Source organism: Xenopus laevis, chromosome 5S (assembly GCF_017654675.1).
Source record: "Xenopus laevis strain J_2021 chromosome 5S, Xenopus_laevis_v10.1, whole genome shotgun sequence".
Taxonomy (NCBI): Eukaryota; Metazoa; Chordata; class Amphibia; order Anura; family Pipidae; genus Xenopus; species Xenopus laevis.
The window spans coordinates 81842766-81858770 of NC_054380.1; the positions used below are offsets into that span (position 1 = coordinate 81842766).

The 16005-nt window shown below is 38.7% G+C and overlaps 1 protein-coding gene across 8 annotated transcripts in view; it reads left to right on the forward strand.

The window, feature by feature from the left end:
* The first annotated feature begins 1879 nt into the window (after positions 1-1879).
* The window catches only part of LOC108718009 (dystonin), a 243134-nt gene continuing 229008 nt past the window's right edge, over positions 1880-16005 (forward strand). For 5 of the 8 annotated variants that reach the window (XM_018265528.2, XM_018265532.2, XM_018265535.2 and 2 more), the window contains exons 1-2: positions 1880-2321; positions 2420-2627. In XM_018265528.2, coding sequence (XP_018121017.1) covers positions 2319-2321; positions 2420-2627 — 211 coding nt within the window. In that variant the 5' untranslated portion in view covers positions 1880-2318. The remainder of the gene's footprint in view (positions 2322-2419; positions 2628-16005) is intronic. The other 3 variants (XM_018265541.2, XM_041564718.1, XM_041564719.1) reach the window with 1 other exon arrangement.

Sequence of the window (16005 nt, forward strand, 5' to 3'; positions counted from 1 at the left end):
TCACTCTCTGCACCCACATGTTGCTGGCAGTATAGTTTTGCTCCTGGCTTAGCTGTTTCTTGATGAACACAGCTCTATTACATCAAGGAGTTCCCAGTGTAGTAGGAGGTGCATTTAGCCCTTTTTTGCATTTATTGTTTTACTGACAAAAAAATGTGGTTACTACAACTGGATTGCCTGTTTGGGCACCTCTTTACTTTTTATATGCTGACTACCAACGTCTGTAGTAACCAGTTAGCACTGTATCTGTTTTTAATGAATCAATACACTACACTACACTAAATATACTATTCTTGCAGATCCTATGCATGTTGTGAGTTGTGAGTATCCAGGCACACTGCATAAGATTGTGGAGGCACAGAGTGTGGTGATCTGATTTGATATTAATAAAAACACTACCTACTCAGATATGGATAATGTTTCAAATGAAGTTTTATTGATTACATGTGATTGTGCGAGTACACTCTGCATGAAACAGAAGCTGCACATCATATCGTTATCCTGTATATCAGTCGTCCCCAACCAGTAGCTCGTGAGCAACATGTTGCTCTCCGACCCCTTGGATGTTGCTCCCAGTGGCCTCAAAGCAGGAGCTTATTTTTGAATTCCTGGCTTGGAGGCAAGTTTTAGTTGTATAAATACCAGGTGTACTGCCAAACAGAGCCTCAATGTAGGTTGACAATCCACATAGGGGCTACTAAATGGCCAATCACAGCCCTTATTTGGCACCCCAAGAACATTTTTCATGCTTGTGTTGCTCCCCAACTCCTTTTACTTCTGAATGTTGCTCAGGGGTTCTAAAGGTTTGGGGATCCCTGCTGTATATGTACAAACATGACACAGACACTGGGGTAAAATACAATGAAAACTCCATACATATAGAGGACTGGTTGAAACTGTGCACAAGACATCAGAATAGTATGGTCACAATACGAACAGTAAATGTCAGATTAGGCCTTCTAGGGTCCATGAGAGAACCTACTCTCAGAAGAAATAGTGATCACATCTGAAACTAAGGGTAAGACTCAGCCTAAGTACTTGCTTTGGGAGCACATGCTTGGAAAAATCAGGCACTTTGCAACATTTGCTTTGGGTGCCAAAGTTCCTTTGCCCAGTGTCAAATGTTTTAGATGTTTTAATGGACTACTGTGTTAATATGAAAGAGCTTTTCAGAGTTACCCTTGTTAGTTTTGGGCCAATAGTTATTGGGGCCTAACTATAGAGGAATCAGACCCTGCAACTACTGAGGCACCCAGGTGGTATATGGCACTAAGTGGTGCATGTGCTGATAGGGAGTTTCAACATTTGCTCATGAAAAATATGGTATTATTAAAGTTTATGGAGGGGGGCCTTAAATGATTTAGTGTCAGTTCCAGTCATTTAGTTAAAGCACTTGGAGATCCTCAGATATGGCAGGCCAGTCCTAGCTGATCAGTGGTACCTTGTGATTGGTTGTTGTGGTACATGGTACACAGTGGCTGAAATACATGTTACATGGCCCCACAACAAATTAACTTTAGACAGAGGTTGTCCTGTTTTACCAGTATATTGCTCTTTATTTGGGACTTATGGGACCCTCTATACCTCCTGGGCCCCCCTGCAGCCACAGGGTCTGCTTCTTCTGTAGTTACACCCCTGATGGTACAGTTCCTGAAGTTTACCTGTATTAGTGAGCAGCAATAAGGTACAGCTGAACCTCACTGCTGCTGTTACTGTATGCCACTGTGCCCAAAACTGGCAGGGAGCCTACCTGGCACTGCTACTATTCACTTGACCAAAGGCAAATGTGCTTGTTGTTAGGATGATCTGTCAGGACAGAGGGCTATAATTATAAAGCAAGATGAAACATGTTTTTACTGGAAGTGTCCTGGCTGAGAACTGCAGCATCTCATGTGTATATAAAGCCCTTAGGGAGCTGCCAGCCAGTTCCTGCTATTCTCATCCCTTGTCTGCACTATATGGACCGGATAGACGTGGCTGTGTAAGTAGCCTGTTCGCTAAGGGTTAACTTCTCGGAAGTAAAGGAAAAAACAACAAAGGAAGCAGCCCTCCTCCCTCTCCGTTTCCCCCACTTAGAAAAGCAGATGTATTAATTAGTCTGTCGCAGGAGCCTGCAGGTATCGAGCTGGCCAGTAGATGGCGCCAGATGCTACACTTTTCCAGCAGTAGGCTTGGCTGCAGCGGTAGCTGTATTGCTGGGCCGGTCACTGGTGAGATCCTTGGATTGTTGGAATCATTCATTTCCTGTTGCCTGTCCTCATAGGAAAAGAAAGGCAAATGATTTCTTAGCAATGAAGTGAGCCGCTGAATGTCACACCATGGTGAGCGGCTGCATTTACCGGCGCTTTTATCGCTTTATGGTCCATGGACTGTGCCTGAGAATTGCATAATCACTGTGTATCTCTTCTCTCTCTCCCAGAGCTCGGGTACGGCTTCCTATCGCTGCTCCATGTCTTCCTCGGCTGATTTCTCCGATGATGACGATTTCAGCCAAAAATCTGGCTCAGCTTCCCCTGCTCCCGGGGACACCCTGCCCTGGAACCTACCGAGACACGAGAGGTGCAAGAGGAAGAGCTCGGGGGCAGCAGTGCTGGATCCAGCGGAGAGGGCGGTACTCAGGATAGCTGGTAAGTGCTCCCGCCTGGCACAACCGCATCTAATGGCACCACTCACTGCCGTTTGCAAATGGAATTTGTTCTCCTTTGATGCTTGTGTTAATAATGGATTAGAGAACATGTATCAAATGAGTGTTGTAGCAGTGACAGACCTATAGATAGATAGTTAGCAGGAGGGCCACAGTTTAGACCCCCAGGAATGATTATGTAGCTATGCCCCCTGTACTGCCAATCCTAAGAGAAGAGTATTGTGTTTTGTCCGCAAACAAGGGGTTAAGTAACAGACTGCTCTGTATTGTGGTGACTAAGCTCTTTTCAGTCTATTCTTCTCCATGGGCAGTGTTTGTGTACACAGGCAGCCTCCCAATGAGAGCATCTCACTGGCCAATCAGTAGCCTGATATTAGGATGCAGGAAAGTGAGGCTGTTATCCAAGGTACCCCAGAGGCTAACCTAGTGCTGTATAATATATTTACTATTGATAAGCAGTACAAGCAGTACATCCAGTGAGTTTGTGTGCTTGTCAGACTAAAATCCTTAGTGATGGTTAATAGCATGACATCATGCACAGTGAGCAATTGATTCCTGACAAATTAAGAAAATACATATATTACACTCTACCAGAGAAGCGTAATGTTGCTATTCAGGAACAATTATTTTTGTTCTTAAAGAGAAATGAACCAACATGACCTATAGGTACATTCATATTTTGAAGCATAGTTTTTTTTAGTGTGCAGACGTCACATCACACAGCAGACAGAGTTGAGGTGAGCCAAAGGGAGATTAAGTTACATTCAAGTAGTGCATGGAGTTGAGTTGGGAATCAAACCTAGGGCTTCCCAGGGCAGACACCAGTTTATATAATATATATATATATATATATGCGTGTAGAAGTGTGCCGTGATTAAAGATGTCTGAGCTGTTGATCACCTGTTATTAAACTACACAACTCCCATATCAGCAAAATACAGTATGCAGTTGCCAGCTTGTTGCAGATTGCGCACCGTAGTTCAATTATCATCTATCATTTTTCGTAGTTTTGTTTTTTTAGGGGTATGTTACGTTTTCTGTTATTTCTTGTGCTGTGTCCTTTTGTTTTTCTGTTACCGGCAGTGTTGTGTTGCAGAAAGGAGATATAGAAAGCACCTCCCTTATGTTGCAATACTTTTCCCAGGGAATTTATCTCAGAGGAGACTTTGTGATTCATTACCTACTCACGTACCATCCCTGTGATCAAATCCTCCTCCCTTCTTGTATTCTTGCTACAGTTTAGAAATTGCTGTTCTTCAGAGTAACAAGTAGGGCACAATATACATGGCATTCTCTTTCAGGTGATGCCATGTATTTTATACATATTTGTTTCATACAACAAAAATGTGAGCATTGCCTATAGAATGCACTTCAACATTATGGTGGTTATTTATTAAAATCCGAATTTTTCTTATGTTTTAAATAAAAAAAGTCCAACCAAACTAGAATCCACAATTTACCCTTATTTATCAATAAAAAAACACGGAAAAACTGGATTGACAAAAAATGCAACTTTTTCGGATTGTCGCATGAAACCCGCAACTTTTTTAAAAATCCAAATTTTTCGTATTTGAAGCCCAAAAAGTCAAAAATTTTTCGTGAAATCTGCAGAAAAGCACAAAATGATCGGATTATCATATGAAACCCAGCGCACACAATAATATGTTCAAATTGCAAATATGACCTCTGCCATTTACTTCTACAGGACCTCGACAGGTTGAAGATGGAGTATTTTCGGATGCAGACTTTTTGCAGCCTTGGGGTATAATAAATTGTAAAAATAAAAAAATGTGTAGCAAAAAAAACTTCGATTTTTTTAGCATTTGGACTTTAATAAATAACCCCCTATACATGCTTTAGAATCCTAGATTCTGACTTTTTATAGCCTCAGGGTATTTTTGTAGGATTTTGTAGTAAAAAAAACAGCTTTTTTTCCAAATTTTTAGCATTTGGACTTTAATAAATAACCCCCTATAAATTTCCTAGATTTCATGTAAAATACGCAAATGAGCAGTTAAACATGCTTCAGTGGTAACCAAGCTAGTGATATCCTGGGTGCTATTCTGGCACTGCGTGGGTTCAGATCCATGTTGTTTTATGATACAGGCTAATGAGTTTGGGCTTGGAGCCTGTTCCTGCAGCAGGGATGCATATGTATATGAACACATATCAGTAAATTGCTTTGGGTTCTGCATCTTTCATTTCTGTCTTCTAATGTACGTGATAGAGTAAAAAGGTAAGATCTGTGTCATTATATACATCTGAATACATTATTTTCCTGAAAGGAACACAAATCAATTGATGACACAATTTCCCGTATCTGTGCTGATTTTCTTTTATAATTTTCATTACTGAAAATCACTGTCAGTAGCAGTTTAGAAAGTGAGCAGAGATTGCATCTAATCTAATGCTGAATCACTGGCTGCGCCTACTATCCCACCTCGTCCATTGGAGGGCGCTGCATCCTAACTTTGCTACAAGACATTCCAGCAAGCACCAAGTCTGATGCAAAAATGACTTATAACTTTTTCTTGCCAAGGTCAGCCTGTGACAGAGATGCTTTTAGTAGCTATGATGTTGATCATTGTTATACAGCTGCAGCAGATCAGGTTAATGCTAATGGGAATAAGAGGTTCAATTTCTTGGGTTTGTACCCTTAGCATTGGGAATTTCTCGTCTCCCTAATTAACTATGGTTATAATGTGGTTGATGAGTAAAGGAATAAATAATGTTATTCACAGCAGAGAAATGTGTAATTTTTATTTTATTTTATACCGAACTACAGTACCCAGCTGTATGATGCTTGGGGAAGAAAATTCAATAACAGCTCTAGGACCACAGGATGATAGATTACTTTCCTAATAGACATAATGGGGGGTTTAAATTGCCAGTGAAATGTAATATCTGATATAGCATATAATACAGGAATTGTAGGCTGTGTTCAGTGCAAATTCCTATAAAAATGACACACTGTTTGCTTAGCCAGCTAATGGATGCTTTGCAATGACTGCTTCCTTGTGTGTGTGATAACCAGATTACACATTTCTGTGCCTTTCTGTCTATTATTCCCTCTGAGGTAAATAGTAGTTCACAGGTAGGAGTAGATTACCTGATTTATATGATATTGTCCCTGAATTAAATTATATAGTAGTTTGCCTAAAAATATAGCAAGTCGTTTATTGGCTTCTAATCAAATTGAGCCTAGTGTGCATTATATGTATGTAGTAGGGACCTTTGATTATAAGATCCACTGGGGCAGGCACTGATGTGAATGATACACAATCTCCGAAAAAGAGCAGATAAATGTTTCAGTGTCATATAAATCAATATAAATAAAGGATGAATTATGAACTGACCAGTGGCAGCTTGCTTTTGTTTCCTTCTCTGTATATTACCAACTAGAGATCCTCAGAATAAATTTTGTTCAGATTTTTCTCATGAATCCAGGCATAGTTTGCATGATTAGAGTTTGCTTGAAGCCTTTGTATATGTCTGAACCAAAATTCACTTTTATACTATCTCAAATATGCTTAGATTTAAATATCCAAATACATTTCACTCTGGAGAACCGCAAAAAGTTTAGTATTGTTTCATTACTTTTTTTCTGCACTAGTGCATAAAAAAATAATAAAACAACACTTAACTTTTGGCAGTTTTCCAGAGTGAAATTTATTTGGACTTTTGAAATTGGATGGCTTTGGTGGTGCCATTAGTCTATTGAGAGGAGCCCTTTTTTTTTAAAGGTTATGTTTTATTTGCTTTTAATAAACATTACAAACAAGAAAAAATAAAAGTAATATATCCACAAACATGTGCATAGTTAAGACATGTGTCACTGGTCCATAATTATTTGCTTTCAATTGGTACAGCGTAGATTGAGGGTAAGTTAGCATCAGAAGACATTACAGGTATAGTGTAAGTATATATATATTATCCGGTTGCATGATAAATTCTCGGTTGCACGCCCGGTCCCATTTCCCACCAAGGACTCCATATCTTTTGAAATTTATCTGCGGCGCCTCTCGCTTCATGGGTAAGCTTTATTTTGGGTATAGTTGAATCAACAAGGTTAATCCAGGAGTCCTTTGTGGGAGGGGTGGGTCCCATCCAGTGCATAATCACACATTTTTTAGCATAGAATAATAACGCTCTAAACCTTAATCTCGCACAGACAGTGGGTACAAGGTGTTCCACTACACCCAGGAGACACACAATGGGGGAGAGTATATTTGGGAATTCGAGTGTGTTCGCTAATGAGGCCATTACTTGCGACCAGTAAGTATTTATCACTGGGCAAGACCAGATCATGTGTAGAAAATTGGCTACTGGAGTTCCACATCTGGGGCAGGAGTCAGTGTCCGTCTTACCCATTGCCTTTAGTTTAAGCGGGGTGATATAGAGTTGATGAAACACCTTGTATTGAATCAGCCTATCCCTTATTGCTATTAAGCTTTTATACATAGTTTCTGTTGCCTCGTCCCAGTCATCCTGGGTCAGCTCTGGAATGTTAGTCTTCCACCGTACCTGAGCTGTGTGGAAAGGAGGGGGGACACTGGCTAGCAGGTTTTTGTATAGCCTGGACAACAACTTAACTGTTTGTTCAGCTATGAGGGTTTCTTCAATTGTCATTGTGGCAAGGACAGGAGAAAGAGTACCAAACTGGGCCTTAAAAGTGTGAGAGGAGCCCTTTTACAGCAAACTTGGAGAGGATGCCACCTGAAATTAGAGAAATTATCTGAGATTTGAATATATATATATATATATATATATATATATATATATATATATATATATATATATATATATATACACACACACACACACACACATGTGGTATGGGTTGTATCCAAACAGTGTTGCTCTAAAATATCACCATTATTGTCCTTCAAGCTAGGCTTCAAGAGAGATATCTAATACAAGGAAAAAATGGGATAATCTCAACATCTCACTTCAAGATAGACCCCCAAATCATTGCTCCATTGCTCAGTTACTCAGCACAGCTTAGGGACTATTGCTATAAGAAAAAAATACTATTTGCATTAACATTCTGTGCTGTACCAATAATGCTATTAGGACAGTAATGCAATAAAATCCCCCTCCCACAACTGGCTGCATTGCTAATTCAATCCAAATGGTTGCCTGACCACATGTCCTTTGTGTGCTTCTTGCTTTTGTAAAGGGTTCCCAGTGAGATCACCTGCAGGCTTGGCTCCTGAATGCCATATGCCCTTAAAGGGCCAGTTACATCAAGAAAGCCAAAACGCTTTTTACCTATTCAGTATGATTTACAGTTTAGTCATCTCCTAATGTGTATCTTATGCTTTTAATTTCTTTCCTTATAAACACAATAGTGAATAACATTTGCTATTCTGTAAAAAAACACTGCCTAGAAGCAATGCAATTTGCAGGTCTTTAATTGTTGTAAAAACCCGATTCACACCATGATGCCCAGCAGTCTGAAGTCAGCTCAATGCAATAAAGAAAAAAATTACACATTTGAATCTAAGGGCTCATTTATTTCTCAGGGCCAGTGTTAGACATCAGGTGGCCTTGTCATAGCAGAATTACTGAGACTCCAATATAAGGGGAAAAAGCAAAGTAACTCAGGAATATCCAGCCTGTATTTGTGGGAAGCTGGTAGTTGTATTTCATCAGCAGTTGAGGCCACATGCTTACCATACAAGCACATAAATATAAAATTCTGCAAAAAACAAATCTCCCAGATACTTGCGCCTAAATCTGGTGGTGGAGTGATGGATCTGCTGTACAGCAGAACCATTGAAGGCTAAAGCTGGCCATAGATGCAAAAATCCGATAGTACAAATCATCGTACGATCGGACTTCCCCATCTCCCGACCTGCCATTAACCATTCCGATCAAATAAAGTAGAAAAGAACAGATCAGCCGATGTTCTGCCCCTGACAGTAATCGTACGAAAGTTATGTCCGACCAAAACTAGTGACAGTCTCCCTCTGAAAATCATACGATCGGCAATACATGCAGAGATATTATCGGCAGCAAACAGAAATCTTTTAACCTGTCCGATCGACCAAACGACTTATCTCCGACGAAAAATGTCGGGACTCTCCACACATGGTCTGAAAATTGTACGACTTCTCGATTCGTATGATCAGATCTTTGCATCTATGGTCAGCATAAGGGGGTGGGCGGAGTTCTGGTGCGTTGGGCAGCACTGAACCTAAATACAGCCCTGTCCACAGGCTGGCCATCTGTAATATATTTACTGAAAATATTTAGCAATTGTTAATATAAGCTAGTCTTTGTGCACATCATTTCCACCAGGGCCCCTGTGATATTCAGGACCCTTAGCAAACAATATCTCTGCTCTGTCATAAAGCAGGTCATGTTGTCTAATGATTTGCTATGAATGCTTGCTGGAATGAAATTAATTAATCAAAGCAGCAGTAGTCAGGGGACTGAATCTATAACAGAACTGCAGAGATGCTTGGGACATCCCTAGGGACCTGGGGGAGAAACACTGAATGATTTATAGGAAGCAAAAGAATGGGTAGGGTGAGACTGAATGTCGCCAATATATGCCACCTTCAAATGATTTTATAATGAAGAAACCACAACATAAATACATATTTTCTTTCTTAGAATGCAGTTTGTAGTAAATAAAAATGAATGAAACAAGAGCCACCCAACACCATCACAGAGAAAACGATATTGATTTGTAACTCAGACCCTGTTTTAAACTTGGGTCCCCAGATGTTTTTGGACTACAGCTCCTTCAATATATAAAACATTCTGAACCCTTATTCCATACGGCTAATGTCACATGGGGGGGGGGGGCTGATCTCAGAAAGTACAGGCCAAGAATTAGCCCTAAACCTGGCATTAGCTTTCTCCTTTGCCTATACACGGAACTGCTGCCTCAGCTCAGTTGCAGGCACACATTGCGCATTTGAGCATATCCATGCCGAAATCCACCATGAGTGCCTGCACCTGGCTTGATGTACTTGTTTGCAACTGCAGACAAAAAAGAAAGCTAATGTCAGCGTTAAGCTTATTCTCACCCTGCTTTTTTCCATAGGCCAGGATCAACTCAATGTAGCATTAGCATAAAACTTGAAAAGCAGTGTTTCTTTACTGTTTTTGAATGGGACCCAGATAATAGCACACTGGATGGTTTCTAACATTTTGTCTCTCCATGGAACTGTTGCCATGCACTGGTAAAAATGATCTGTTTGCTTCAGAAACACTGCTATAGTTCATATAAACAAACCGCTGTGTAGCCGTGGAAATTGAAAAAAGGCTATATGGCACAGGTTAGATAGTGGATAACAGATAACACCATTATGTTCTACAGAGCTCATCTGCTATCTGCTTATTTGATTAAAAAAATAGTGTTTCTGAAGCAAACACAGTAGTTTTACTAGTGAAGGGTAACACCGCATTATATTTGAATTACTTTAAAACATTTTCATTTTTTGAAGTTACTATTAACCTTTAATAATGCAGGCTGTTTTCAAATAATATGAGCCTGTCACTAAACAGAACCTGGAGCATAGCAGCAATTCCCATTCATTTAGAATTCATTTTGAACCTAAAAAACACTAATACTTGTCTAGTATCCTTATAATTACTTCTATCTACAAATTGATTATATTGTGTTATTAGAGGAAATTAAGCAAATTGGATTGTGCTGACCCATTTCATACTATATGGGTTAGGTCCCAACCTTTAGGTTTAGAAGTAAGGTCAAGTAGCCAATATCTCCCCCCTGTCTACCACGTCACCCGCTTACTTACCATCTCTAGTCTCCTCCTTAAACTGCACCCTCTCTCCACACAAAGCACCTGCCTCTTCTGCCTGCCTGCCTGTTGTTCACCTTTGATTTAACTTTTAGTATGATATAGAGAGTGATATTCTGAGAAAATTTGCAATTGGTTTTCATGGTTTATTATCTGCGGTTTTTGAGTTATTTAGCTTTTTATTCAGCAGCTCTCCAGTTTGCAATTTCAGCAGTTTGGTTGCAAGGGTCTAAATTACATTAGCAACCATGCACTGATTTGAATGAGAATATGGAAAATGAATGGGGGAAGGTCTGAATAGAAAAATTAGTAATAAAATGTAGCATTAACAATAAATAAGTAGCCTTGCAGAGCATTTGTTTTTAGATGGGGTCAGTGACCCCCATTTGAAAGCTGGAAAGAGTCAGACGAAGAAGGCAAATAATTCACTATAAAAAAGAAACAATGAAGGCCAACTGAAAAGTTGCCTAGAATTAGCCATTCTATAACATGCTAAACATTAAGTTAAAGATGAACCACCCCTTTAAATAACACAATGCAGTAACTGAGAGCGGTAAGAAACAGAGAGAGAGCAGTGTTATTCCCCTAGAGCAGTGATCCCCAACCAGTAGCTCGTGAGTAACACGTTGCTCTCCAACCCCTTGGATGTTGCTCTCAGTGTCCTCAAAGCAGGTGCTTATTTTTGAATTCCAATCTTGAAAGCAAGTTTTAATTGCATAAAAACTAAGTATAGTGCCAAGTAGAGCCTCTTGTGGCTGCCAGTCCGCATAGGGGCTACCAAATAGCCAATCACAGCCCTTATTTGGCACACCAAGAGACTTGTGTTGCTCCCCAACTCTTTTTACATTTAAATGTGGCTCACAAGTAAAAAAGGTTGGGGACCCCTGCCCTAGAGGGCTGTATCTAGTTTTTTGGTCCATATGCCAGCAGTTGTGTGCTAGTGTTAATTAAAACTGTGTCTCTCAGAGCCTTGCACCCCCTCAATAGAAAATGTAACTGCTTTCTCTTAAAGTACTTATGGGTAACATTGTTTAAAGGGGTGGTTCACCTTTGAGATAACATTTAATATGATGTAGAGAGTGATATTCTGAGATAATTTGCAATGGGTTTTCATTTTTTATTATTTGTGATTTTTGAGTTATTTAGCTGTTTATTCAGCAGCTCTTTAATTTGCATTCTAAACAATCTGGTTGCTAGGGTGCAAATTCCCCTAGCAACCATGCATTGATTTGAATAAGAGACTGGAGTATGAATAGGAGAGGGGCTGAATAGAAAGATGTGTAATATAAAGTAGCAATAGCAATGCATCTGTTGCCTTGCAGAACATTTGCTTTTTAGAAGGGGTCAGCAACGCCCATTTGAAAGCTGCAAAGAGTCAGAAGAAAAAGGCAAATAACTATAAAAAATAAATAATCAAAACCAGTGGAAAAGTTGCTTAGAATTGGCCGTTCTATAAGATAATAAAAGTTACCTTAAAGGTGAACCACCCCTTTAACAGCCTACTGACACATCTCAAACTGACTCCTTAGAGCATATTGCAACATTTGTAACATATTTTACATTTTCCTGACACACTGACCTTGTGTAGATGCAGAAGACCTTGTTTGGGTGTTTGTAGCAACTTAATACTGTATTTGTTTTCTTATAATTAAATTCAGATCTTTTGCATGGTTACAACTAAATATCATAATCTGCACTTCCTTAAAGGGATGGTTTCCCCCTTTAAGTTAACTTTTAATATGTTATAGAATGCCCTATTCCTAGGTCTTTTGTCTTTTGTATTTTTTAAGTATTTTTTAAATTATTTTCCTTCTTCTTCTGACTTTTTTCAGCTTTCAAATGAGGGTCACTGACCCCGGTAACAAAGAAACTCTTTAAGGCTACAATTTTATTGTTTTTGTTACTTTTTATTACTTATCAATATATATAGGCCCTCTCCTATTTATTTTTCAGTATCTCATTTTAACCACTGGCTGGTTGTTAAGGTAAACAAAACCCTAGCAACCAGATATTGGTTGCTGAAATCACAAGCTGGAAAGCTGCTGAACAAGCTAAATAACTGAAAAACAGACATGGTAGTGTTCAGCCTTACTGCATCTGCAAGTACTCTGTGGCTTGGATTAACTAACCCCTTTTATAATAATAATATACCCTAATAATTACTAACTAACAGTGATGGGATGACCCATTTCACAGAAAATTTGCTGAAATGCATAAAAGTCTATGTTGCGCAACAAATATTTTTTGATGGACAACTTTTTTTTTTCTCTATGAGTCTAATTTTTGTGGCGTAACTTAGCAAAAAATTTTGCTCATCTCTACTAATTTAGCCTATGCAGCCTGGGGCATTTCTTATTCTTTCAGCTTTAGGAAACATGGAAATTTGTTTTTAAAGTCTCTGTTGATGTTCAATAATACAGCTATGCGTCCTTCTTATTCTGTATATTACTATACTAATAGAAATATAGGGGGTTATTTATTTAAGCCCGTTTATTTGACTGACCTTTAAAGGGAAAAAACACAAGTTTAGTTTAGTAGGAAAAAAAAATTGAGAAAAGAGCTCAAGGCTGACCATCTTTTTTTCTTTTCAGGAAGTTGGATATTATGAAATGACCAGTAAGACTAAAAAAAATCAAATTAATGATCTCATATACTTTTTGTAAATCTAAACATTTTCCTATATTACTGCATTGGTTAATCTAGTGTCTAAAACAATCCTAATCAGTCTATGTTCAACTGTGCATTACATCATTCATATTCATTACCTGCCACAAAAGTCCAACAGGTACATGCATTTTAAAATAAAATATGTTTTCAAGACTGTTGTAGGAAGCACATCATTTGCTGTCTTTCCCAATGTTTTACATTAACTTCTTAATCAAGCTGCATTTTGCTACATTTCAGCTAGCTGTCTGTAGGATGAAGGTTGTATGCATTAGCAACAACATTAAAGCAGCGAAGTGTATGGGGCCCATTTACTTAGTTCGAGTGAAGGAATAGAGGAAAAATTGTTTGAATTTCGAATGGTTTTTTTTGTCTACTTCCACCATCGAATGGGCTACTTCGACCTCCCACTACGACCTTCGACTTCGAATCGAATGATTCGAACTAAAAATCGTTCGACTATTCGATAGTCGAAGTACTGTCTCTTTAAAAAATTCTTCAACCCCCAGTTCGCCACCTAAAACCTACCGAGGCCAATGTTAGCCTATGGGGAAGGTCCCCATAGGCTTCCTAACAATTTTCTGATTGAAGGAATATCCTTCGATCGATGGATTAAAATCCTTCAAATCGTTCGATTAGAAGGATTTAATCGTTCGATCGAGCGATTATTCCTTCGATCGTTTGATCGTAGGAATAGCGGTAAATCCTTCAACTTCGATATTTGAAGTAGAAGGATTTTACTTAGACCAAGTGTAATGTATATGAGGAGACAAGCCAGCCCTGGATTGTGCTATTAGGGCCCATTCTGCAGGTGCTGTGAGGAGGACAACAGATGACAGCTGCGACCATCTGCTATAATTATCACTGAAAAGGGACATAATCTACACAACTGTTCCTGAAAATGTTAAAAGAAAGTAGTGTTTGTGAGTTTATTTTTGTGCAGAGGAGAGAAGACAGTTGGATAAATTACATAACAGTTAGCTGGATACTAAGCCCTACAAATCCAGAACAATCATCAGCCTATTTAACAGCATCTGTTAAATGTGCCGGAGAACTCAAAATCTGAAAAAGCCAAATAATGGTATGAATACTTATGTTTTCTGTTGATAAAAATGAGTTACTAAGATAATTATTCAGATGTTACTATCTGGAGTTATGGGAAATTGTATATGTCGTCTCTGCTAGTCTTCCTGGCAACATCAACATCCTGTTCACATATTGCCAAAAAAGACAGCTTTTAAAATCACTTTTTCATTTTTTTAATAATTGGTCAAGCATAAAAATATAGGCAAATGCATAGGTTTATAGGAGTTTGCTGCTTATAAAAAAATGTAGAGTACTACTGTATGTGTCAGGCAACCTACTTTTTTTAGCACAGGTTTTGGCAGTTGTGCAGCCTAACTCGTAGTGGATAAAAGCCTTGTACATAATACCAGCCACATCCTTGCGCTATTTACTTATTGTAAAAGCCTCAACATATATTTGATGATATATTATATTATTATATTATGTTATAGAGCTGTTGTGCAGAATCCAGCCTTATGCTGCTCATTTTATAGCCCCATTTGTCCCTCCACTTGTTTTGTGTGTGTGTGTGTGTGTGTGTGTGCCTAGCTCCCCTTTTGGAGCACTGGAACAAGGTGCTTGTATAGTGCAAAATTTCAGTGGGCAGGATCCCAGTGTGCACATCCAATTGTAATTCTGACACAGGTGTGATGTTTTCCCAGAAAGGAACTAGCCAATATCCTGATATACATAATAGGATACACAGAATAACTAAAAGGCATCCTCCGCTGGAACATATGTTGGTTATGTAATAAATTGCTTAGGTCTAGTAACTCATAGCAACCAATGAGATGCTTGTATTCAAATAGCTGATCAGTAAATGTTATTTATTGATTGGTTGCTATGGGTTACTAGACCTGAAGAAAAATGTGATCCTTTTCTTTACATTGCCTCTATAGAATCTTTTGGAACTAACATTCTCTAACGTGTGTGCCAGTTTCATAGATGCTACAATCTACAGTATGTAAAGAGTTAACGTTATATGACCGTCCGAACAGGTGGACACAGTAGATGCGGCAGATCATGGTTTGGCCACTTCCTTAGGTTCTGATCATTCATGCAAAGGGTATGAAAAATCAGAACAGCAGGAAGAGAAGAAGAACTGTGGCTCCTCTTCCTCATCTTATAAACTGGCCAATGTGACGCATCAACAAATTACATTTATAACTCAGGCTTTTGTACATTTGATTTGGTTAGGATAAGCAGGGCACCATAAATCCACAAGTCTCATACAATATTGTTGGTATGTGTTGTTCGGTCTTTCTTGTCGTCCTTCTATAAACAATACAAAAAGGTCAGGAGACCTTAAAATAAGAACAAATGATTGTAATGTAACAAAACACAATGTACAGTAACATGCTAAGAAAATATTCCCTGTGCTCTGCAGAGTCCTTGCAAAGCAAGGACTTCATGAACCCACTGAAACATTTTACCAGAAATACTGAAACAAGTAGCCAGATATTCACAACTCTGATCAATGTGCCCTTCTGGATTTTTATTCACCTTTTGTGGATATTTTGGAAATATACATATTATTTTGCTGCTGTCGCATAATGGTTTTGGCATATCAATGCTCATGGTTGCTCCTGTGCTAGCAGTCAAAGAGTTTATCGAATAGTGGTTTTGTCAATTTGCAGATATTTTGATAGCTGACTTTAGAAAAGAGCAGGCAAATAGCTCTGAAGTGAAGTGAGCCAAAGCTTGGTTCTGTTTAGTTCATCTATATAGACAATTTTATAACTATATAATTATATTAGGCTATTGGGCTGTGGCACACTTTAATAGGCCAATTTATCAAAATTTGAATTACTTAAAAGTTTAAGAGATTATTTAAACCTCAACTAAACTTACATT